The 24,166-nt window shown below is 42.7% G+C and overlaps 1 protein-coding gene and 1 long non-coding RNA gene across 2 annotated transcripts in view; one reads left to right on the top strand and one right to left on the bottom strand.

The window, feature by feature from the left end:
- The window catches only part of chd7 (chromodomain helicase DNA binding protein 7), a 78,101-nt gene that overhangs the window by 45,497 nt on the left and 8,438 nt on the right, over window positions 1-24,166 (bottom strand). Inside the window, 3 exon segments of the mRNA XM_032531392.1 lie at window positions 6,377-6,486; window positions 6,489-6,701; window positions 8,217-9,763. Of these exon segments, the coding sequence (XP_032387283.1) occupies window positions 6,377-6,486; window positions 6,489-6,701; window positions 8,217-9,642 (1,749 nt within the window). The 5' untranslated portion in view covers window positions 9,643-9,763.
- LOC116699043 (uncharacterized) lies at window positions 1,410-14,210 on the top strand. The gene is made up of 4 exons (XR_004334348.1): window positions 1,410-1,421; window positions 3,985-3,989; window positions 7,171-7,174; window positions 14,047-14,210. It is a non-coding gene; the product is annotated as an uncharacterized LOC116699043 (long non-coding RNA).

The raw sequence follows: 24,166 nt of genomic DNA, 5'->3' as shown, positions 1-24,166 counted from the left end.
AAGGGAACTTTTCATTTATTAAAACAAATGGTAAAACTAATGATTATTATCATCATCAATTACCAGGCAATTAGGTGTATCTATAAAATGTCAAAAATGTCTGGTTTTGTAAAAGCAGAGTCCAAAACCTAAAGATATTAAGTTTACTGTCTTAGAAAAACAAACAAGTAAATGAGTCAATAATCAAACTTATTGATTCATTTTCTGTTGATTGACTAATCAATTTATCGTTTCAGCTCTAAACTCAATCCCGTCAAACATGGATCTGTCTGAGCACATGTGCTATGAAATGTTCTGCTAATGTTTTTCCATCAACACTTGCCGTGCCAGCCTTTCAAGTCAATGCAGCTATATTTTTTGCAGGGTGAGGGTTGAATGTTTCTGTAATGGCGGACTACAGAGCAGAGGGGGTAAGAGGGGATCCATCCATCCATCCATCTTGGATACCACCTCCTCCCTCTCTTTCCTCCACTCCATGTTGCTACAGTTTCCTTCCCCCTACTGCCTCCTCCTCCTCCTCCTCCAGCAGGCTAACCTTGGTAAACAAAACCGACTGACACCTCATTTTTCCTGCTACTACTGCTCTCCCGGAAAGACTTGATCCTCTCTCCTTTCTCCCTCTTCCTCCACCTTCACTCATTGCTCCCCAAGTAAGCTTTCTGTGACAGGCAACTGGTTACCAGCTGTTGGGAGCCTCTCCAGCTGCCTCTCCTCCCTCACCCTCTCTTCCCTCCCTCCCTCTTCTTCTCTCTCCAGCTGCTCAGGGTCCCAGTAGCAGATGGGAAATCAGGCATCATGACACGAATAAATTATCTCCATACTTCAAAAAGGCGCAGCAAGGGAGTGTGTGTGTGTCACATGAGTATTCCTTAGTGTATATATGTGTAACGCACATGTGCATTTCAGTGCGTGTCAATGAAGTGTGTGAGCATCAGCAAGTCTATAGCAAAATGCCACGGCGACAGCAGCCCCACCCACCCACCCCACACCACACCACACACCCACACACACCCACACCCACACACTTCATGGGGTGGGGGTGTGGGGTGCCATAACTGAAAGTCCACTTCCATCAGGAGAATGCTAATGTACGCACACATTTCCCACCAAACTACTGCAAGGTCACACATCACAAAACCTCTGCACACATGCACACAAACACCTGCTGACACATACGTAAACTGAGCCATTTAAAACACAAATATTGGGAAGAGAGGGATGATAACTAGGGGAGGGAAAGAGATGGAGAGAGACAATCACGGAAAAGAAAGATTGGGGGGGGGGTGCCAAGAGATAAATCTGTCCTTCTGCCAAGCTTCCCAGATAATCAATCACAAGAGTGACAATGGAGACACACGGACACACACGGACGGAACACACACACACAAACACACACACACACACACACACACACGTCCTGCGTCAGGTTTGGTGTTCTGCAGAGTAAATTTAGCTCGCTGGTGTGCCGAATTGTACTGTTTAAATCCACGGAGAATGGAAAACTCACTGCTCTCTACTGAAACACTAGTATAATCCACTTCTCAAACAGGTTGTATTAATGTAAACTTCTATCAATAATAACTGAATTTAATAATATTTAAAAAAAAATCCATAAAGACCTCAATGAATTACTCATACCAACAGAAAGGCTGCAGGGCTAATATAAGAGACTCAGGAGGTGAACAGTGTTAAGTTTCATCTCTCATAGGACAGAGGGGAGGTTGGAGGATAGAGAGTGTAAGGAGGAAGGTGAGTGAAGAGGGGTGAGGAAGCTGAAGGAGGGCAGGACAGCTGAAAGAGTGAGATGAAGGGTTAAATCTACCAGGCAGAAACACTTAAGACTCCCAAAGGATTGAGTGAAAGGAAATACGGTCCACATCATTCAGTTTCTCCCGTTACTTGGTCCATCCATCTATCCAATATTGACAGCTGCTCAGTTTCTCCCACCATTCAGCAGGTTCCAGTATTGCCAGTCACATTGTTATCTGTCAATGGGAAGACCCATCCAACACCACCAGACCTGTTCGCTTTGACATCAACTCTGGTCTGTAATTGTTTTGCACCACTTCCTACACGTGCTGGCGCAAGACCCATGATTCTTATCAAATCTTGATTTGATGAGAATCAAATTCTAGTATTATTTGAGCAAGCCATATATGTATTTGAAGAAAAAAAATTATTCTAGCACCAGCTGTGATATTTTTCAATTCTAGAAAAAAGTTAAAAGATATGGTTTTTACTTATTCATGCATAACTTCATTTGAAGTTAACTCATTACCAAGCTGCCAGTAAATGTTTTGTAATGTTAGACGGATTTCCTCTTCTGCTTGAAACCCTTTTTGCACAGTCACATTTTCCTTATCACTAGGCACTAGCTTTGGTCGGTCATTGGTTGATGGATGCTGAACTGGCAAAACTGGAGCAAATGCCACTTCCAGGAGTCTACAAGCTTAAAAGGAAAAGCCGATTTCTTGACAAATCCTTGATTTGTTATAAATTTGGAAGTAGTTCAAGTTGACAAGTTCACACGCACAATTGTCTGCCAAGGTCTATAACAGTCTAGCACATATCACACGAAAGATTGATGTTGCTAACGTCCATGTCCACTAATCAGTATTATGCATCATTTTAAAACAGGACCTGATGACACTCTCAGTCAAAATTGATCAACTACACCAACAGTGTTCCAATAGAGCAGATTAGCTAAATGTTTTAACTATTAAATAAAACCAAACATGTTTTTTTTTACTTTGATTGTTGCAATATTAGTTGTAAATATAAAATGTTATTAAATACTCAGATTTGAAGCCAGGTTTTCACAGACTTAGCTACACTAGCTAAGTACAAAGAAGGAACAAGGTATTATGCGGGATTCTAGTCATCTTGCACACAACCTCTTCTCCCACCTTCCATCAGGGAGACGTCTGCAGAGTATCCCTACGCGCACATCACATTATAGGGATAGTTTTTACCCCCAGGTGATGAGGTTACAGACTGATGGCATAGCAGGAAGGAGGGCTGTGGCCTGTACTAAATCACTCAGTCACTATGTCTACTGTGCGGTTTTAAAGTTTTAAATGCTATTTATGTTATTATAAATGTTATTGTTGACTGGTGTTGAGAGAGTGCAAAAAGGCATATTGTATTTAATTGCTGTGGTACTCTGTACTAAGGTGCATATGACAAACTTGAAACTGAAAATAAAGTGAACTGGCGTTGGGTACCAAACCTTGTACTTTAAAACACACACACACAAAAATTGCAAAAGGGGCCCAACCCTAAACTATACACATGTATTTCTTCATGACAAAACATCCAGACATCGTTCACAGTATGCACAGAATGCAGTACATCCTCTCTGTTCAGACACTGCAGCAGCAGACAAATAGGTGAGGTGTGGGGCTGTAACGATTCACCAAACTTTGGTTTGAGTCGGGTCACAATTTTTAATCCACGAATCGTTTCAACCTTGATTCTTATATTTTCTTGGGCGGGGTCATAATACAATTTTTTTTTTTCTGCCACATGGCATCGTTTTGTCATTGATTACATCTCAGTTTGCAACAGAGTAATACAACAGATGTCTTAGTTATTAATATTGATTGATTTCAGTGTTGATCAATTCAACACAAAGATTCTATTGTACCTTAAAATAATGTTTCCAAAATCGTTTCAGTTGTTCATTAACTCGTTGGAATGAGACATAATATTGGTAACATTTCCCCTCCCAACCTGTAGGGGGAACGGAGAGGAAAAGTGCTTTGGTGCCTACTGTAAAGATGCTAGTTGACAAGTAGCTAATGTGGGGTGTGTCGCGATTCTGCCTTCTCCCACCACGACAGGTTTGCAAAGCTGAGTGTCGCGATTTTGGTTTTATTTTCCATATCGTTACAGCCCTAGGGAGGTGGTTTCAATAAAAATCACTCACCCACCAAAACCAAGATGAGTCAGTTTGTAGAGAACTACCATGGCAAGGTGCACTAGTGCTGGTATTACATGTCCTAAAGGAAGATTAAGTATGTCATCTTTCAGGACAAGGGTGCCGCCAAAGTTATTTGCTGTGGCTCCTCAGTGATTTTCACTAAATTTGCCATAAGGTATCTATTGTTCAGAGAGGACAGATGACATGCCCATCTCAACATCGTTTCTATTCATCCGTTTTGATGGACAGATAGTTTAACTGTGCTTAACCTTAACAAAAACAGAGCTTGAAAGGAGACAACAGGCAAACAAGTTTCTTTTCTTTTTTTTAGATACATTTGTATGAAATGTTCTTGTTACTACACACCACTAATGTGAATTTCTGATGAAATGTATGAGAGAAATTGAGCATTGTGTCAACCAGTGAGAAATATTTTCCAGTTATAAACCACAGAAATGCAGAGAGGAGTAAACAGAAGTATTTCCTTGAAGCACCAGAGCGATGGCAAGCTGGATGGTATAGCAGCTCACTGACAGCATGTATAAGCGGGGGAGGGGCGAGACAGGCATGTTATATGTCAACGAAAGTGCTGTGTGTGTGTGTGTGTATGTATGTGTGTGTGATAAAGGTCACAGCACAGCACTCTGCCAAAGCTGTGACCTTGAGTTGCTGAAGCAGGCGTGTGCGTGCGTGTGTGTGTGTGTGTGTGTAATAACCATGCTTAGCGAACAGATGGAGCTTAGAGTACCAGACATACAGTCATTATGACTGACTGACCAGCGTGCTATGTGTGTGTATGTGGCTCTTTCTAACAAGTGCATCATGAGGCACAGAGAGAACTCCCTTTCTGTGCCACACACACACACACACACACACACACACAACTCTGAGTATTGTCCTAGCTAGGCTATCCTATTTCCCCAGGCAAATTTGCCATCCCTTTCGACCGCACTTCCCAGCCCATGTGTGTGTGTGTGTGTGTGTGTGTGTGTGTGTGTGTGTGTGTGTGTGTGTGTGGTGGTGCCGGCTGCGTAGGTGGGAACGCAATGCAGCTCGCCCAGGCGCGGTGCAGGGCTCACTAGTCAACCTGGCATCTAGGTCAGGAGTGCTGGATAAATTAAGAGTGACGGCTGAAATGTCAACCACAAAACGCAGCGAGGCTTGGAGGTGGGGTGGGGGAGTACTAAGTGAGGAGAGGGGAGTTGTGTGAACAAAGATGGAAGGGGAAAAAGGGGACTAGATCTGTGCGTGTGTGCGCGTGTGTGGCCACAGGGCTGCTATTGTGTGTGAATGGGTCAGGGGAGAAAGGGGGCTTTGAGCAACAAAAAAAGCTATTGGAAGCTGAGGACACGTGACGCAGGCAGTGGGCGACAGTGCACGCTCACACAAACACAAACATGGAGGTTGCCATTGAGAATATCTAACCTCTTCCCAGCAGCCCTCCCCTCCGTCTCCTCTGCTAGAGATCCTGGACTCCCTCTCTTGAGATCTTTGCTTGTTTTCCCACTTCTTTCCTCTTAATGGTTTCCACCTCCCCCATTCTCTTTATCCCCCCCCCAGCTCTTTTTTCCCCCCTCCTCACAATCTCCTGCTTTTCCAACTGTCTGTCTCTCTGCACATTCAGCTACACAACATTAACTTAGAGATGATACCCCTAAAAATGGATAAGATAAACATGTGAGACAGACAGGCGGGAGAGAGGGGGGAGAGGGAGGGGAGAGAGAAGAAGAGAGAGAGAGAGAGAGAGAGAGAGAGAGAGAGAGAGAGGAGAGAAGAGAGAGAGAGAAGAGAGAGAGGAGAAGAGAGAGAGAGAGGCGGAAAGAGGATGAGACGGGAGGAAGGGAGAGACAGGAAGGAGGTTTCCTCTACAGAGGAGAGGGGAGTTGTGGGAGCAGGAGGGAGGAGAGATTATGCTGGTGGCGCCTGTGTGTATGTGTGCGCAAACCACACACACACACACACACACACCCCTCAGGTATGCAGTGCACAGGAAACAAACAGCTGCAAAAATCCATTGTCCCCACACACACACGAAACACAACCGCACACGGGGCCCAAACCCAACAAAAAAACAAAAGGCACAACACACACACCCCCACCCCGAACCACCCATGCACTGCTGTGTTCTCAAATGTCACACACACACACACACACCCACACACACACACACACCCCACACACCACACAAAACACACACACACAACAGCACACACACACACACACACACACACACACACACACAACACAAACACACACACACACACACCACACACACCACACACACACACACCACACACACAACACACACACCCCTTACACTCCAAACAAATTCCCCACCCGCATAAAAAATAAACCTCACATGAAATACACCCACACATGAAAACAAGTTTTGATCTTTCTCATACTCACACAGCGTTGCTACCACATGAAAGTGTTTGTTTGACGGGGACTCACCTGTACGTGAGGCACTTTCTGTGGGGTAAGAGGGGGTGAGGATAGCGGGTGGGAAGCGGAAGGCGGAGGTGCCCATGGGTGGGAGGCCTGGCTGGGAGCAGGGGGCGTGTCTGCAGGTGGTGGGGTTGGGGGGGCATGTGCGTGTGCTGCGTCGGAGCGTTCTGAGCTGGTGGTGGCAAGCCCTGGTTTAGGACAGGAACTCCATGTTGACCAAGAGTCTGAACCTGGAAACCCATAGGAGTGGGCTGCCCACTTCGAGAGGCCTGCTGAGAGGCCTGGAGCAGACACTGATCTCCCCCCTGGCTGACTGGTGCTTCATGAGGCCCTGGGGGTAGAGAGGGAGAGGAAGAGAGTATCATCATTGACTAAATGGATGCATGATTCTAACAGTGTTTTACCTCCTAAAATACAATAACAAAATTACGCTCAACTTTCACCCAATCATCAGTGTAGTAAGAGAGGGGAAAAGAGTGACTCGTGTGCAAAATACATAAACATTACAGGTTCACAGACCATATCAGTTTCTGAATTGCTTCAATAATTCACACATGTAAGGGCTTGATTTAAGTGCAGAAGTAACTAAAGGGTTGAACCCTAGTTGAACTGTATTCCAGTTGTGAGCTAGCAACTGGAGGGTTGATGGTACAACATCTACAGTGCATACCATCTCTGCCCATGCGGAAGATCCCTGAAAAACGTTTTGAGAGATGCTGCATATCCGGACCGTGTGATCTGACCACTGTCATGCCCATGTCTGGAGACCGTGTGTATATCTAGAGGAGCCGCCATACAAGCAGGGTTCAAACCTTTTTCCCCTACTGGCCAATTGATCAAGGTTTTACTGGCCCCTTTTACGAGGGGAAAAACTTTTCTAAAATTGTTAATTTATTAATTGAAATACAGTAAATTGCAATGATTCATCCAATTCTGCAGCTACAAAAATAAGTTGAGTCAATTTAGTTGGATTTGCACTATTATTCATAGTCATTCTACAGTAATGCTAATCTTAATTTACGTTGAAAGGCCAGAGTAAGACTATAGTTTCTCTGCTGCCTTCACTCACTCGTAAACTTCCAATATCAATGATTGTTATCATGATTTCATTTTGTGTATTTTTGTTGAAAAAAAAGAGTAATCAATTTCAGCTTTTGTGATATGATTTTGGTATATATTAATTATTGTTCTTAAATTATAAAACATAGCAAATTTGCACACAATGTTTTAAAAAAGGAGAAGACATGCTGATTGGGCTAGTATCAGATATTTAAAGTAAAATTATTTTATTCAAAATATAGCCACATGTTACACATTTCCTCTTGTAGTAACTTGAATATTTCATGCGCTCATTTTGAAATGATTGTAAAATTTCCGAAAACATTTAAAACGCAGCACTGGGGGAAGCTTACTTTGTAGTTAGCTAAAAGGTAGCTAGTAATTATTAGCACACCCCGTGGTCCCTCCGCTTCACTCCCAGCCTCTAGGACTACTTTGCCGGAAGGAGAGCCAACCGCCGCAAACAGCAGTTGCTGCAGCTGCAACAACTCGACCCCAGCCAGATCAGAGCAAAGGCACCGTGTCAAACGCTAAAATTACTAGCTAGCTCCCGTCCAATATAGCAGAAACAGCATACAGACAAAAGTCACACCAGGAGCGGCATATCAATTAATGGATGTTGGGCTATTGTAAGCAAAATTAACCAAAACTAAATTCCTAGTTGGTTCACATCCATCTATGTAATCAATAGTATTGTGTTTGTTGTATTTGAATGTTAATGGTGGAAGAGAATGGGTTGAATGGATGCCAAAAAGTGACAGGCCTGCATCAAATATCCTTTGCTTACCTTGCTGTGGCCTATTTGGCCCCATTTGTGGAGCACGCTGCGGCCCCATGCCGGGATACATCTGCCCTGCATTGGGGGGCATGTTGTGGGGCTGCTGGTGTTGGGGGGCAGACAAAGGAATTTGGGGAGTTCTTTGTGGATGGGCCAGAGCATTATGTGAAGGGTGCAGGGCTGTGTACCCTGCAACCTCTGAGGGTCCAGCTAGTCCTGCGCTAGGGGGCCTGACTTGTTGGGGAGGAGGTGTTGGTGTTCCCAAAACCCGCATGGGGGACATGGAAGAGGGGGAGGGGTAAGATCCCTGAGCTGGAGGGGCAAGGAGGGACTGGGCCTGGTTTTGGGCCTGGGGCAGATTCTGGGGGTGCATAGGCTGGCCCTGCTGCCCTGCCTGCTGCTGCATCGGGGCAGAGAGGGTCTGATGTGGCTGGGGTGGTCCAGGGGGGTATCGCTGCCCCTGTTGCCCAGCTGCTGGGCCTGATCCCTGGTTGAACCTCTGGCCAAGCTGCCCTGGTCCCATGGCCTGGCTGGTGTTAGCATTGACGTTAGCATTAGCATTCTGGGCCATCCCAGGTCCCATGGCTCCATACTGGGCCTGATAGCCAGGGTACTGACCACCCCCAAACCCCCCCATACCCGGTTGGTGCTGGTGGGGGTGGGGAGGCTGTCGAGAGGGGGAGTGTGGGTATCGGGGTGTGTGGCCCATATTGGGATAGCCCTGGGGTTGTGACTGAGGCTGGGTGTGTCTCATCTGGGCCCCCCCCATTCCAACATTTCCCAGGTAGTGAGATGGATCCTGAGCAGGAGGGGGTGCCATGCTCTGTGAAGGGTAGTGTTGGTTCATGCGAGCTGCATTGGGTGCTGGTGGGCCTTGCATCCCACCATAGTTGCCTTGAGACATCTGGTAGCCTCCCATCTGGTTGGGGGCACCCCCTGGTTGTGTCGGAGCCTGTTGATAAGCTGATCTGCTCTGCTGCTGCTGACCCCAAACTGCACCCGCACCTCCTCCACCCCCAGCATCACCTGGGTATCCATGGAGGGGGTTGCTAGAGTTAACTGGGTTATTATGGTAGTGGGAAGCCAAACCATTTATGGCCGTGTTTACGTTTGGTGGCCCCTGGCTGGGACCATTCTGTGACAGCATTCGTCCGCCGGGGGCACCAGGTTGATCATAGCTTGTGTAGGGGCCATGGTCGTACATTTGCCCCAATTTAGGCTGCCCTGGGCCAGGCCCAGCACTGTGGATCATCCCCTGGTGGTATCCCCTGTTTCCTTGGTGCTCATGGTTCAGAGAGGGATTAGTCTGCTGGGCTAAGGGGTTGGACTGGGCAGCGGCAGGCTGCTGAGGAAAGCAGTCCCCTAAACCATCTAATCCATCTGAGAACAGCCCTGCATCGTCCCCAAATAAACTCAACATCCCTGGGTCCGCCATGCCTGGGTGGGGGCCCCACAGATGGAGGGGACTGGATGGAGGGAGGTGTGTTGTGCAGTGAGGAGCTAATCAGTTAGCTTCTAATTTGAAGCTTGCTACTCCATGGTCCTACTTAAGGTTCCTGGAGAGACAGACAGTGGGAGGGAAAGATAAAGAGCAGAGCAGAACAGAAAAGACGGAGGGGAGCAAGAAAGACAAAAAATTTAAATTAGTGCACAAGACCAACAGGCAGCTATATGCTTTAAATTAAGTGCTAAAAGCTGTACTATGATGACTGTAGTGAGAATGCTTGAGTGTTTGAGCAGACACGGACAATTTCACAAAATGCCACACATGTTTAGAGGCAACTTGAAACACACAGTTTCCACATTTAAATTTGACAAAATTAAGCATTCATCTTATTCTCTAAATAAGGGGTTGAAAACGTAACTGAGGTGAATTTATTACAGCAATTTGACTGAAAGTATGTGCCAAGTTTACCCACTGGCCTATTGTTTGAGCAAAAACACTGCTACCAACACTGGCATGCAGAGAACCATAACACTGTGCATAGACCAACATGAATGTAGCTGGACCTCCGCTAAAGTAAAAGCTAGAAGGTAAAAGTCAATTTTATATACATAAAAGGGGTCATGAGTTAAATATAACATCTATTACACAGTCAGACGTGACTAACTAGTCACTGTTTGTCATTACCATATAGATATTAGTCTATTAATTATGGTTATCTTACTTTATGTCAACTAATTAGCCAAAGTTGCAGCTAGTACTCAAAATGTACCTAAAAGTTGTTTTCTCCAACCAACGGGTAAAACAAACTCTAGGAGGATGTTAGCAACACACAACAGTAACAATTTACATTTTCGTCGTCATATATCTCTCTTCCCCTCTCTCTCTCTCTCTCCCACTCTCTCTCTTTTACTACCAAACAAAAGAACTTCTCTTTTCAAACACACTCAGGGTGTGTGCGCGTATTAGAACAAAAAGGCCCAGCAGATGCAACTCTGTTTGAACAGCAGCAGCTGCCAGCCAGCCAACAGGCCAAAGAGCTCTGCGGAGGCCAGTCAGTAGCTAGGTTAGCAAGCCATTCAGCTGGCAAACTAACTAGTCAGTCCCGACAGATGTTTGAAGACAAGGGAGTTAGCCACCTGCTAACTTTTTAGCCTCAGTGTGTGTCTGTTGATCTCCCAGGGTAAAAGTAAAATAAACATGCATACAGCAAGCCTACTTTACTATAAATTAACTACTCATATTTGCGTGTAAACATGAAAAAACTGGAGGACTCTAGAGGTGTGTATACATAATCAACATCCCAGTGACTGGGAGGCATACGCAACACCAAGTCTGGAGGTAGGTGGATCTATATATACACACATACACACACGTGTATATTCTATCGGAGACGGGACCGGGAGGAGGAGGTTTGCTTGTTGCTTCAATGCACATCAAAAAACACCCAAGCCAACTTTTGCAGCTACAGAGTTCCCCTCCCCCTTAACCTCAATTCTTTCCTCCTCCACACTCCACCCATCCCGCCCACTAATTTTCCTCATCCACTTACCGGTTCATTACAGAGCCCGGCAGGTATCAGGGGTGAAACGTTTAATTATTTCTTCATGGGAAATAGTGTGCACAAGCATGTCATTTTCTTTATCCAAAAGACATCACATAAGTAATAACTTAAGTTATTGTAGCACCAGGAACACCAGGCTGGCTCAGTTTTAGAGGGGCAAGTAAAGCGTTAGGACAGTTTGTGTTTGAGTGTGCAGCTGACTGAGGCGTGCATTTGGCAATTAGCTGGGTACATTACTTTTAAACAGCCTGTTCAAAGACGGAATGTTGCGCCGTTATTACGTTCTGTATAAAACAAGCTAGGGCAGGATTATGTCACCGCTATTTGGTTCAGTTTAAGAAAGGAAAACTGGCATGATGGCAGAATCTGTGTAAAAGGCTAATGATTAGGGCTGCACAATGTTGGTAAAACTGACATTGCAATGTTTTTATCCTGCAATATGAAGAAATAGCCTACAGGAATTGTCACCCTCTAGGGGGACACAGGGGCATGCCTTGTACACGTTACAGAGACACAGGTAGCCGAGGGGAACCTCCCACACCGAGCGATTGTGAATCAACTTAAATTGATTCGTCCACCAGTTTTCCATTCCTTTAGCCATCTACTATTGCTAGAAAAAAACATTTGAAAGCTTTAGCTTTAAACTCTACGAAGGAATCCAGAAACAAAACCTTAGTGCACAAGTTTCCAAAACTTGGCACAATTGTAAAAGGTTACAGAAAAGAAAGTAAAACTGATATTTTGATCTATTAAGCAGCCACTGAGTTTCATTTCTGAATGGAATGGACTGTGAGTAATTTAACCCATTCAGTAACCAAGGAACTCTCATTAGTACCTCAAATGTTCCCTATGAGATTTATCACAATTAATCTACCGTTCATAAATTGAGATTCTGGGTGATGATAAAGACTATTACAACCACAGCCAACAGTACCCCATTAGCACGACGTAGGACTACAGCAAAACTGCAGTAGTGATGGCCAACCCTTTACTGTAATATGGTCAGATATTAACCCATTAGCGCCCCAACGGCTTGCCCACAGGTTGTCCGCCTTTTTTGTACACATCATATTTTTACACATCTCCTATGTTTAAGTTGTAACTAGTGCTGTCAAACAATTACATTTTAATGCATTAATGTCATAGTTAACTCCCAATTAATCACACATTTGTATCTATTCAAAATGTCCCTTAATTTATTTCCTCATTTTAATGTTAACATGGAAAAGTGGATCGGCTCGTTTTGTGCAAATGTTTTTTATTAAAAACATTGGCTTATAACCTACTGTAGTGTTAAATTTAACCCTAACATTCACACTTGGAGCAAATAATTTCCCACACAGTGTAACACTGTCCATCAATAAAAAGGTTGAAAAAAAATACTTTGATGAGGGGGCGGAGAATTGGCATCAGCATTGTACTTGGCCATCAAGTGGTATTTCAGACTGGACGTGCTGCGATGATAGATCAGTTCACAACAACAAAAACACGTAGATCCCTTTGGTCTACTCAAAGGAACCTTTAGGCAACTTTTAAAAAGTTAACTTTCCATCCAGAATTGTATTGGCGTCCATTTCGGCGTCTCACGCTCGCCATCCACTCAAAACGCAACGTTACTACTCTCTGGCCGGCTCGCATGCCCAAACAAGTTAGTGTGGCGTGCCCGTTTTGTTTCCGGTCTAGCAGGATCCGATGTGGTGATGTAGTTACTAGTTGTTGCAACAGCATGTGAAAAAAACGACAGTTTGCTAGGCCAAAAAAACGTTAATCTCGTGATAAATAATAAATGGGTTAAAATGGGTTTGCATTAACACCGCTGGGGAACACGTTTAACCGACAGCACTAGTAACTTCTGCAACTGTATTCTTTGGAGTAAATCATGTAATCAGCTGCAGTTTTCCTGTAATAAATCCACCACTGCGGTCTGACCTTTTGATTGACACCTCACTTGAACCAATAGGAGCTTCCCTGTCTCGTGCACAGCATACAATAGCCAACAAGTGCCTGTAGTGAAAGAAGGTGCACGCCCCTTTTCTTCTTTTGTTTACAGACTCAGCCAATTGCAACCGGTAGTGCTGATGTCTGATGTTCATATAGTCCGGGTTTTTTTTTTTTTTTTTTTTTTTTTTTTTAACAAGCCGAAACAACGAAGTCTCTGGCAGAGCCACGTCCCTGTATTCTCCACAGTAGCTGGTTGGCTAAAGAGCCAGATCTACAACCACATACCCTCCACAATCAATATTTTATTATATAAGTATTTGGTTCAATCACCACTTAAATCACTACGTGGTTCTGTACATCTAGTGCATGAACACACCACCAGAACAGACAACACAACTAGGGCTGTCCTGACTACCATTTTTTAAGCTTGGGTAATAATCAGCGAATATTTGAATATTGCACATGCAGCATCACCCCGGAAGCAGCCACCCAGTGCCATGCCAGAGTGGAGCGGCATTACAAAGGACCGTCCGCTGTTTACCTTTATTCAATCACCTAAAAAAACACCACCAGGCTGCTAGAGAATAACCATACCAGGGCTCGACAGTAATGATTCCCTGGGTGCCCTTTGCAACCACTTGTTCAATATTTGTTTAAGAAGAAGAAAGAAAAAAAAAAAAAAAACACTGGAAAATCTTATATTTCAAAACAAGTCAATAGTATATTTGTCTCTGTGACGCTTAAACACTACGTCCATGCGCAACACCACTTTTCAGCTATTGCAGCTGTGCAGTGACTGGATACAGGCAACGCAATTTCTGGTTAACGTTAACGGCGCATGTTAAAATCCGGTGCTAATATGGCACCAGTGCCCGGTATCTACCGGACAGAATAGCAACATCGATTTCAGTGCCTCATTACGGAGCCACTAAATGTCTGCGCGGCTCTCTGATGCTCTGAAACAGACGTCAGAGGCAACAGAAGCATCACCGCATGTAACGCTAGTAAACACTAATAACACGTAGCACAGCAGGTAATGTTAGCCTTTGGTTAGCGACAGCAGTACTGGACTAAACATGGTTAAAATGTTAGCTAAATGGTGTAGTGTGACTGTATTTCCCAGTAGAGGATTCCAACAGCGGCCCGTACAACCGCCTGCAGCTAAAGCTATGAACTTAAAGACACAAACTAGCACTGGTCACTGCAGTTGTCTGAAAAACAGACGTGATTAAAGGTTGCGTTTACTTAAAACTCGTAAACTTTTTTTGTTTAACAGCAATATACTGGTGAAATTTGAATGATTAAGTCTCTCTTGCGCTGAACTGAAAATTGATCCGATTGTGACTCAAAACCGTGATCCGAATCATGATTTTTGGAATCCGTTGCACCCCTATTTGAGAGGGATGGAAAATTATATTGCAAGCCTTTCTCTCATCGTTTCATTATTAAAATGTGTGGTTCAGTTCTGTAAGAAATGAACTGCTCCAAATATAGGCAGTTTAAAGACATGGCAACCATTTTGTCAATTTCGGCAACCAAAAGCTAATACCCAATAAGTTAGCGTTGAGCCCTGTAAACAGACCTCTACACACGAGACTGCTCACTTCTAACTCCACATGTCTCCAGTCTTGGCCGAGAGGGATGGGATAGCATTGTAGTGTTTACATGTTTACATGTCATGAATTAGCCAGCTGCAAAAGCCTGTCTTTATAAAAGAGATTGAACCACAGCACAATGGGGAGGGGGAAGCATTGGATTACGGATTCAATTTTTATTCCTCCACAATTGTCAAATAATTGTAGAACAATTGAGTGAAACTTGTGATTTTAAGTGCTCAATGTTATGTAGTAACATTAATTTTTGCCACCAAAAGGTAGTTCAGATGAAAAGTTACAATAAATATGCATTAACAAATGGTGAAAATATTGGCCTTGACATTAAAAATGTATTGATCCCATATTGGTGAATGTTAGTGCTACAGTATCAAATAAAAGACACACAAGATACAAGAAATAAAAATAGAATAGATAGAAAGCAGCAGCGCTGTGGAGTTACATCACTTCCTGTGCATTTCAATCACTACAGGAACCGCGAGTGTGCGTGCGTGACAGGTGAGTGTGTTTTCACAACATTTGCAACAAATTACTACCAAGGCAACTGATTTCCTGTCAACTCAGACGCACACTACATTAGACTGAATTCTACAATACAGAATAAATGTTGCTGTATACGCTTGTGTGTATGTGTGCCGAAGCCTTGGATCACAGCTCTAGATAAAAAGAGGAAGGCAAGGGATTATTTCTCACTAGTCTCTAGAAATTGGCCTCCACAAGATAAGATTTGTCTGCACCATGGACAGAGCTTGACACATTAGCTCTGCATGTCACCTCTCTTCTCTCATCCACCTCTGTCTCTCTCCAGTGTTGTGGTTGAATGAAAACTTCTTCAGTCTAACAATCATTGAATAGAAAAGACCTCTGCTTCCCCAGCTTTGTTGTAACTTTCTGTCCCACTTCCTCTGCCATTTCAGCCTGAGCTCTAGTCTCTTATCACGCATGCACGCACGCACTGAGGCTCAGCTGTCACTGCAAAAGGAATTAGGTGAACAGTCAGTGTGCCGCTTTAGACACCCAATCTCATCAAAGGATGAGGCATTTACCCCACCACACTCACCTCCCCAGCCACTGCCGAAACACACGTGTTAATGAGTCCAGAGGAGGAAAGACCCTGTCCAAACAAAACCATAAAAACCCAAAGTCGAGCAAAAAACACAGATTCTGACTCAACATTTGCCATGGTTTTGCCAATCAAATACATTAAAAGTGCAAATACCAGGCATACCAGGTTGTGATACCAGGTAGAACAACCTTTAGGATATGGGAGCAAACTATTTCTGCCATAATTACTTTTCCAAGTTGGAGAAAAAAAAGAAAAAGAAAAAGGACCATAAAGTGTCTTGGATTTGAATAAGCCTTCACACTTTCCACATGTCATTATCTGATTGGTACCTGTAGCAATGCATCCACACAGCCCTGTCAGTGTAAACATCTAAACATCATAGCCTTTTAGTATGCACTCAACGCTATCAAGTGAATCAGAAGTGTTAAAAAGCCAAATGTATGTTTCCATAGGTCACTGTAGTCGTGGAAATATTGTCCATCACAATGACCTGTCGGATCTGTACGTTGTCCAGGCAACTTCGCAATCAATCTGGTTTTGATTAACGGTTTTAGTGCAGCATCACTGCCAACTTTGGCTAGCATTAAAGAACAACAACTGAATCCCTAATTAATATTTGTGCAGTTGTCTGACTACACAAACATACACAATTTCAACACCACACTCAGGCTGAAACAAGGAGTCAATTAATTGATTAGTTGAGCTACAGAAAGTCAATCTGCAACTAATTAAATAGCATTTAAATATTTTTTAAGCAAAACTATCAAATTCACTGGTTCCGGCTTCTCAATTCTCTTTTAGTTTTCTTGGTCTTGCATGAAATTACACCAAATTTATGGCTCCAGACTTCCCTTTTTACACTTTTTCAATAGGTCACGACCTTTATTTTGTACAACATGGTATGAATCAATGGCCTTGCATGCTCGCATATGCAGCCCTGTTTTGCCTCACATCTTTATTGGTTTTGGACTATTGGTCAGACAAACAATTGTTTGAAAATGATTATTTCATCTTGGGCTTTGAGAAATTATGTGAAACACTTTTTACTCCTTTTCTGACATGGTATGGAACAAATGATTATTCAATTAAGAAAATAATAAACATATCTAATTATTGTAGTTGCAGCACTAACACACCACTACTAATCCGCCTGCTTCTTTTACCGTCACCTTGGGCTACAATACCAGATGGTTAACATACTTTGGTGTTTTATCAGCAGCATAGCAGGCCCTCAAGTTCCTATCCAACAGCTCTTTAACAAATCTACCCAGTGTCAGAAAAAGTAAACATACCAAAATTGGGAAGTTGTGTTCACTCATGTGGTTTCACAAGACCACACTGATGTTTATCAGTGTTCTAGCTCTAACAGCACAGGTCATATTGAAAGGACATGACTCTATAAAGAAAGAAAATCTACCAACTTCCATCATCCCAGTGAGAAACACATTACTTCTCTCAATTATTAGGGGTGCAACAATATAACTGTTTTAGAAGTGATTCCCACTACGTCATATAATGGAAAAGTAAAAGTATGTATTAGTCATTCATGATGTTGTCCACATCAGTTATAGTACATATTTTCCTACAAAAGACAATCCTTTACATATAACTTATTATCGGATTGTTTAGCTGAAACAGATTAATGTTTAAAGACATACTGTAATTTCAGAGTTAGGTAACTTGTCCTTTTTTTGTTTTTAATTATTAAAAGTAACCCTGAATAAAATGGTCATAAAACACTGAATGCTGTAGAAATACAATATGTTGTTTCTTGACAGAGGGAAACTAGGAAGGAAAGAAGCAAGTAATAATATTTTTGTTCAATTGCTCATTTGGTCTATAAAAAAAATGAAAATGCAGGGTTCTCCCTGCCATTATACAGCTTAGGCACAGTATGCTTCAACTTCTGGTTAAAGTGAAGGGGGAGGTCCAGGGTTCGAGTCCAACCGGTGACGATTTCCTGCAAACAAGGAGCTAGGGTGGCACTTGTCTTGGCCATTGATTTCTGTTGAAAGTACTCCTTCCTTCCTCCTTCCCCCCCCCCCCCCCCCCCCCCCCCCCCCCCCCCGCCAGAGTGACAGTAACTTAACATGGAACCACAGGAAGAAAGTGTGTTATTTGTTGTGGAGGACTTCTCGCCACCGTATGTTTTTCAAACTTGATTCAAAGTCGACAGATACAAAATAAAACTATGAAAACCCGTTTTGGGCAGTCTACTACTTTTTCCAACTATCACAACTCTAGTTTTGGTTTAAATAAACAGTGTACCGATTTACATGTGAAATCGTGAAGTTTTTTTTAATAGAGTCTGGTGGGTTTAGCGCTAGCGATCTTAGAGCCGTTTCTGGTTAAACAGAAAGGTCTTAAAGAGGTTTTAAACAGGCCAACCTCTGTAGGAATCCTTTCCATAATGATGTCAGACACTTGGAATAATAATCTGAGCTTGTCTGTGGCAAAAAGGACATAAAATTAGTAAAAGCCCCCAAGTGCAGGATGAGTCAAACATTTGAAACTGTTTCACAGGAAGAGAACCAACCATGAGTAAAACGTAAAAATACTCAAAAATTTTTCCAAACAAATATTTGGCATAACATAGATAAACTCATAAACTCACTTCATGAGGCCTTTAAGGTAGGCTGACCTTTAAGGTGGACCAGGTATTCTAATTTTAATGACAAGCTGCTTCTCCAAGCTTTGCTTAAGTGATCTCTCCCTTGCAGCAACCGACAACCCATAAGCTTTCTGCAAATAATTGTGCAATGGCGTCACTACTATGCAAATACGTATGTGGCATAATTTGCACCTAAGCGCTTTAAAAACCCAAGGAAAACCCTGCTGATGACAGTTTTGTCTGACTAAGAATCCAAAACCCAATAGTATTTCACTTCCCAACACTCAAGCAGAAGTACAGATACTGTGTTAAAAACAATACTTGTAGAAGTACTGATTTAACGTCTTTCCTCAAGTACCAAAGTATAGGCTTGGAAATTTACTTAAAGTATAAAAGTAGCCTTGCAAATGACAACCATTTTGTAGAGTGCAAGCTGAGAAACTTCAGTGGACATGGAAAAAAGGCTCTTTATATGCCACTGTCTACATTTTAAATGGATGTCTGCCAATAGCCCTAAAACATCACATATGATTAGTGTGACAGACTGGGACTCCAGGTTAATAGGATTCTGACATGGAAGCAAGATATGAATTCAACTGTGACTGAGAATTCACAGATCCAGTTTCTTATTTTTAATCTTTCCCTTAACATTTAAATAAATCTACATGTATTTATGTGTGCTCAAATATGGCTTATGGAAAGAAAACAATACATACAATACGAAATACTCAACAGACATTAAGAAGTTCCCCATACTTTTAGAGTTACACAGCACATTGGCCAGGAGTCATTCTTGATGCCTACCATCTCAAACATCTCTCTCAGACAAGGCCAGTTGGGAATGTCTTGCTGCTAGTCTGCCGAATCTCTGGGATCTGTTTTCTTCATTTTCAATCATGTCTCCGTCCATACTGCTATGTGCTAACGTTAGCACCATCAATCTGCAGTGATTTGCCGCAAATGAATGCCGCCGAATGATATCTTGCAGAATCTGTTGAGTCGTCTTAGTGGTGCATCAAGTGCAACGTACAGTAGTCTATAGTCCGATCCACTTAGATTGAATTTGGTATTGACGCAAACAGTAACAGTAACTCCAGTGAAATTATTTGAAACTTGTTGTTGCTGTATTTAAAGCTGACTCTGGTTTCCAACTTCGCTCCAAGTGTGTGTTAAAACACAGACAGAGACAACTTCTCTCTGGAGATGCTTTATTACAATAAACAGTACAAAAATGGGCGTGTGTAGCTCTGCTATGGCTGTGTTTGTGAGTGGTAATAAAAGAAATAACATTGTAAAGGCTACCATACACAATGCATAGAAATATAAATGCTAGCAATTAACAATAAACCCACTATTAATTACATTATCTTAATGCAGTGTAACTACTATAGCACGTAAATAATGCATTTAAAATACAAACGTAAGCAAGGGGGTTCAACAATCGGCATTAGGAATCAACATCCAGGTGCAACAGGTGTAGAACACAAACAACAAAATCACAAACTATAGTATAACTTTTAAATTTGCAAGAACTTTTTACCAATACTACAACAGGCTTAAATGAACTGACAACATATGTTATACGACTTACAGTTCTCAAACGTCTTCACACAAAATCTCAGCTGATTATTCTCACTGTGTGGCCATAACACAAATCTTGATAAACCAACTGCAAATCACCAGCTAGGTTTAGGTATTCACACTGACTGTGCAGCTCTGTCAGCCCACAATTGAGATCATCCGTTCAGCCAAGCCGAAACCACAGAATAGCATTGCCAAGTTTGTGCAAGTGAATGGCTTCTCTGGCATTCAGCGGTAGTGCTTGCTGTAGTGTATTAGAGAGGTCTTAATTCGACAGAAAACTAAACAATACTCTAATGAAACCTGCCATCCATGCTGAACAACCATTAAAAAAGCGCTTCGCATATTCTAACACACACATATACTGTAACTTAGACTTGGATGCATGTTCAAAGTACTGGAAAGTAGAGCCTGTCCAATGTGAAAACTTCACAGAACATGTAATACAGAAAATCACGCTTGGGGTGATTTAGAAATGGTGTCATTAGGCAGTATTGCGCAGTTGGTATATCAACTGGTATTCAGTCATTTTGGGCTATTTAACATTGTGAAAATCCCTGAAAATTGCAGGTCCCACAGTGTTGATTATCCAGGTTTTCCCTCCAACCAATATCTACATCAAATGATGTAACTGTTCTTCCAGTCTGACTGAAGGTGTGTTAAACAGTGACTTCACCTGCAGGCACTCTGCACTCCTCGACAAAACTTATGTTCTACACATTTTTGAAAGCCTATGTAAATTGTAATCTTTTCAGTCTGTGGAATCTGGTGGACAATGTGCTTGCGGTTGTCCCCCTCAATGCGCCATAGACCTGAGAGATGAGAAAGACAGCTTCCTTATTCAGTGCCTTTTAACAATAAGACTTTTGATTTTATCTGTCCTAACTAGTCGTTTACGTCATAATCAAATAGCCCCAAATCACTGCGTGTATGCAGTGTTAGTCATGGGTAAAGGAAGATGGATAAAGATTAGCCAACAGCAGCTCGATGCAGTCGTGTCTGTGTGGTTAAAAGTTTGGCAGCTAAACTGTCTGTAGCCTCCAGGCTTTACTACAGGAAATCTCCGCCATGTCAACCACATTTTTCCACTGAGACACAGACAGACAGGCAGGCAGGCACAGAAACAAAACACAGCCAACGAAACAAACTACACCAAAAGCTTAGCAGACACAACCTAACTAGACACCTGAAGGAGTGAGTGATCTCCCTCTTCCTCTGGAGAGCACGTGTGCACCCTCCCACCTCCCATTACCACTAGGATCTAAGCTGCTATAATTTATACCTTTGTTCCCAAATGGAGGACAGCACGCAGGAGCTGGCTAGCTGTGTGTGTAATTACGCTCAAGTGAGGGGATGCAGGGCAGTGTGTTTGGGGCTGGGATTTGAGGCCCGGAAGGAAGGAAGGAAGAGAGGAGGGCAGGAGGTGTGTGTGTGTATGGGGGGGGGTCAAGAAAGCAAGAGAAGAAAGAGAGAAGCAGTGAAGCTCGAGAAAATCTGGTTATTTACGCACGGCTGCTTCGTTAATGGACAGTGTGTGTGTGTGTGTGTGTGTGTGTGTGTGTGTGTGTGTGTGTGTGTGTGTGTGTGTGTGTGTGTGTGTGTGTGTGGTGTGTGTGTGTGTGTGTGTGTGTGTGTGTGTGTGTACGGACGCATGTAGGTGTGCATGTGGGGAGGGGAGGGTCAGCAGGAAAGGGCTGTGTTTATCCAATCTGTTCCCTGCCTTTACCATGTGGTAGGAAAAACCACTGGCCGGCTACCAGTCTGATCCAGAGGACACAGGCCGAGCGAGACAGGCACAGGGGAGAGAGTGAGAGCAAAGTAGGCCACAGAGGTTGGCCAAGGAACCTGCTAGGAGGGAGGGAGGGAGGGAGGGAGAGAAAAGGGGAGAGAGGGAGGGAGGGAGAAGGGGAGAGAGAGAGGGAGAGAGAGAGAGAGAGAGAACGAACACGCAGGTGCTCACTGAGCTAAAGAACCTGTCATAGGGTCTCTGAAACGGACTGTCTGGTCTTTGAAAATCCCTTGCATCTGGGAGTGTATTATAAAGGGTGATGGATGCAGGTGTGTATGTGATGACACAGTAAAAAGGGGGTAGAAAACATAGGGAAGTACAGCATGGAAAAGGGACTAAATGCATTTTTACAATATCAATTATTGTGCTAAGTCTTGTTATTCGTGTTAAATAAGTAAAAAACTTCCTTGCTAATAGGAATCATTTTAAAATGTCAGTTTTAAAATGCTGTCAGTTTTAAAACCTTTCAGAGACTTTCAGCACTAAATCTTTTACATTCAAGGTCAAAAGAAAGACTACACCAGATTATAGTTTGGCACACCAGCATGGAAATCTTTTCATATTGTACAACGCTGGATGACAAAACTGTATTGGAGTTGTTTGTTTTAAAATGGGACTGGTTCCAATAAGGGCTGGGACATTATGCCTTTGTCCTCAGATTCTTTCACGATACATGGGTGCCGATTCGATTAGTATTGGGAGTCAATAGTATTGTGATTTTCTTTTCCTTCTTTAACAAAAACAAAATGAGACCTGAATGCACAACACATGTCAGTTCATCTGACATTTCTTTAATTTGTAAATAAGTACATAACATGGATTTTCTGCTTTCTGTCAGAAAACGGATATGATGTAGCTGCTGTCAGTTGTACTCTATAAACAGAAAATATTTGTAAAATGCAGCATATGATGAAGAGAAAGGATTTATTGCTGTGAAAATGCAGTATAAAAATACACTTTTGGTTGTGACTGGTCTGCTCCACTAGTCTACTAAAGAGGTCATTAGATATATATGATACCAAAACTATTTATGATGCAAATCATGAAGATTCACAAGACATACTGTCTCATATTCTGATAGGCCTTCATAGATGGTACGGTCAGTGGAATAATTATAACCCCATACACCCAATGTCTTAGATGTATAGCTTGACCCAGAGTGCACCCAAGCACTTAGTCTGGTCACCAGTTGAAAACCCTCGACAACCGACAATACCAATTCTTAAAAGCTATAGTCCGTAGTTTCTGTCTCCCCCATGAGAAATTCTAAGTAACAACACTGTGTGCGCATCCACATGATACAAGCCTTGCGTGATTGCACGCGCGCCCCCCCCACTCCTCCACACAGTTGCTGGTAGCCACGGAGGACAAAAAAAAAAAAAAAGTGATTCTTCAAAAAGGAGATAATTATCTTCACTCGAGTTTCTGCATGTGAAAGTCACCAGACGACACAATCTATTGAACACAGCCATACTGAGAAACACAGAGAGAGCGCACATTGATATCAAATAGTTCTATCTATGACCTCAAACTCAATTCATATATCACATACATTCAACCAATGTTCGACTAGTTTATGAGACTGCTGTAGTGTCCGACCTACACTCAAGTCATATCGCGGTGCCAGATCCAGTGTCCAAATTTAACTCTTTGACAAGTAGATATTTTATAGCACCCCCACCCCCACACACACACTTTTTGTAACTCAGGTCTACCAAAACTTTATGGTTGGGGTTGCAAGTCTTGCTGGTAGGGAAGTTAACGATTAACTGTTAAACCGGTAACCAACAATAGGATTTTTGACCAATTAGCCTAATATCATCAGTTACACCAAAATATTAATGTATGTATGTATGTATGTATATATATATATATATATATATATATATATATATATATATATATATATATATATATATATATATATATATATATATATATATATTAGAGATGTTCCGATTCCGATACCAGTATCGGAAATGCCTCCGATACTGCCGAAAATGCTGGCATCGGTATCGGCGAGTACTGGAGTACAGGCACCGATCCGATACCACATAAACCATTAAAAATAGGAATCTATTTACTGGTTAGCTCCGTTAGCGCGGACACAGTTCTTCTTTGCCACTTTTAAAATAGTTGCGCTGCTGTTTTAGAGGGGCGAAGAAGAATTGATCACCTAACGCCTTCTTAAAACAAGCTAGCGTTAGCGCATCATGTCGGCAGTTTGCCTGTACTTTACAGTGGATGTTCCCACCGGTAAGACGGCAACATGCAACATATGCAGAGAAGCAATTTCAAGGGGTGGCACGAGTGTTGCAAATTTCAACAGCAGCAACTTAAACATTTGAAG

The sequence above is a fragment of the Etheostoma spectabile genome, chromosome 12 (assembly GCF_008692095.1).
Source record: "Etheostoma spectabile isolate EspeVRDwgs_2016 chromosome 12, UIUC_Espe_1.0, whole genome shotgun sequence".
In the NCBI taxonomy this organism is placed as follows: domain Eukaryota; kingdom Metazoa; phylum Chordata; class Actinopteri; order Perciformes; family Percidae; genus Etheostoma; species Etheostoma spectabile.
Note: the sequence above shows the minus strand (reverse complement) of the source record. Positions and strands in the feature narration are given on the sequence as shown.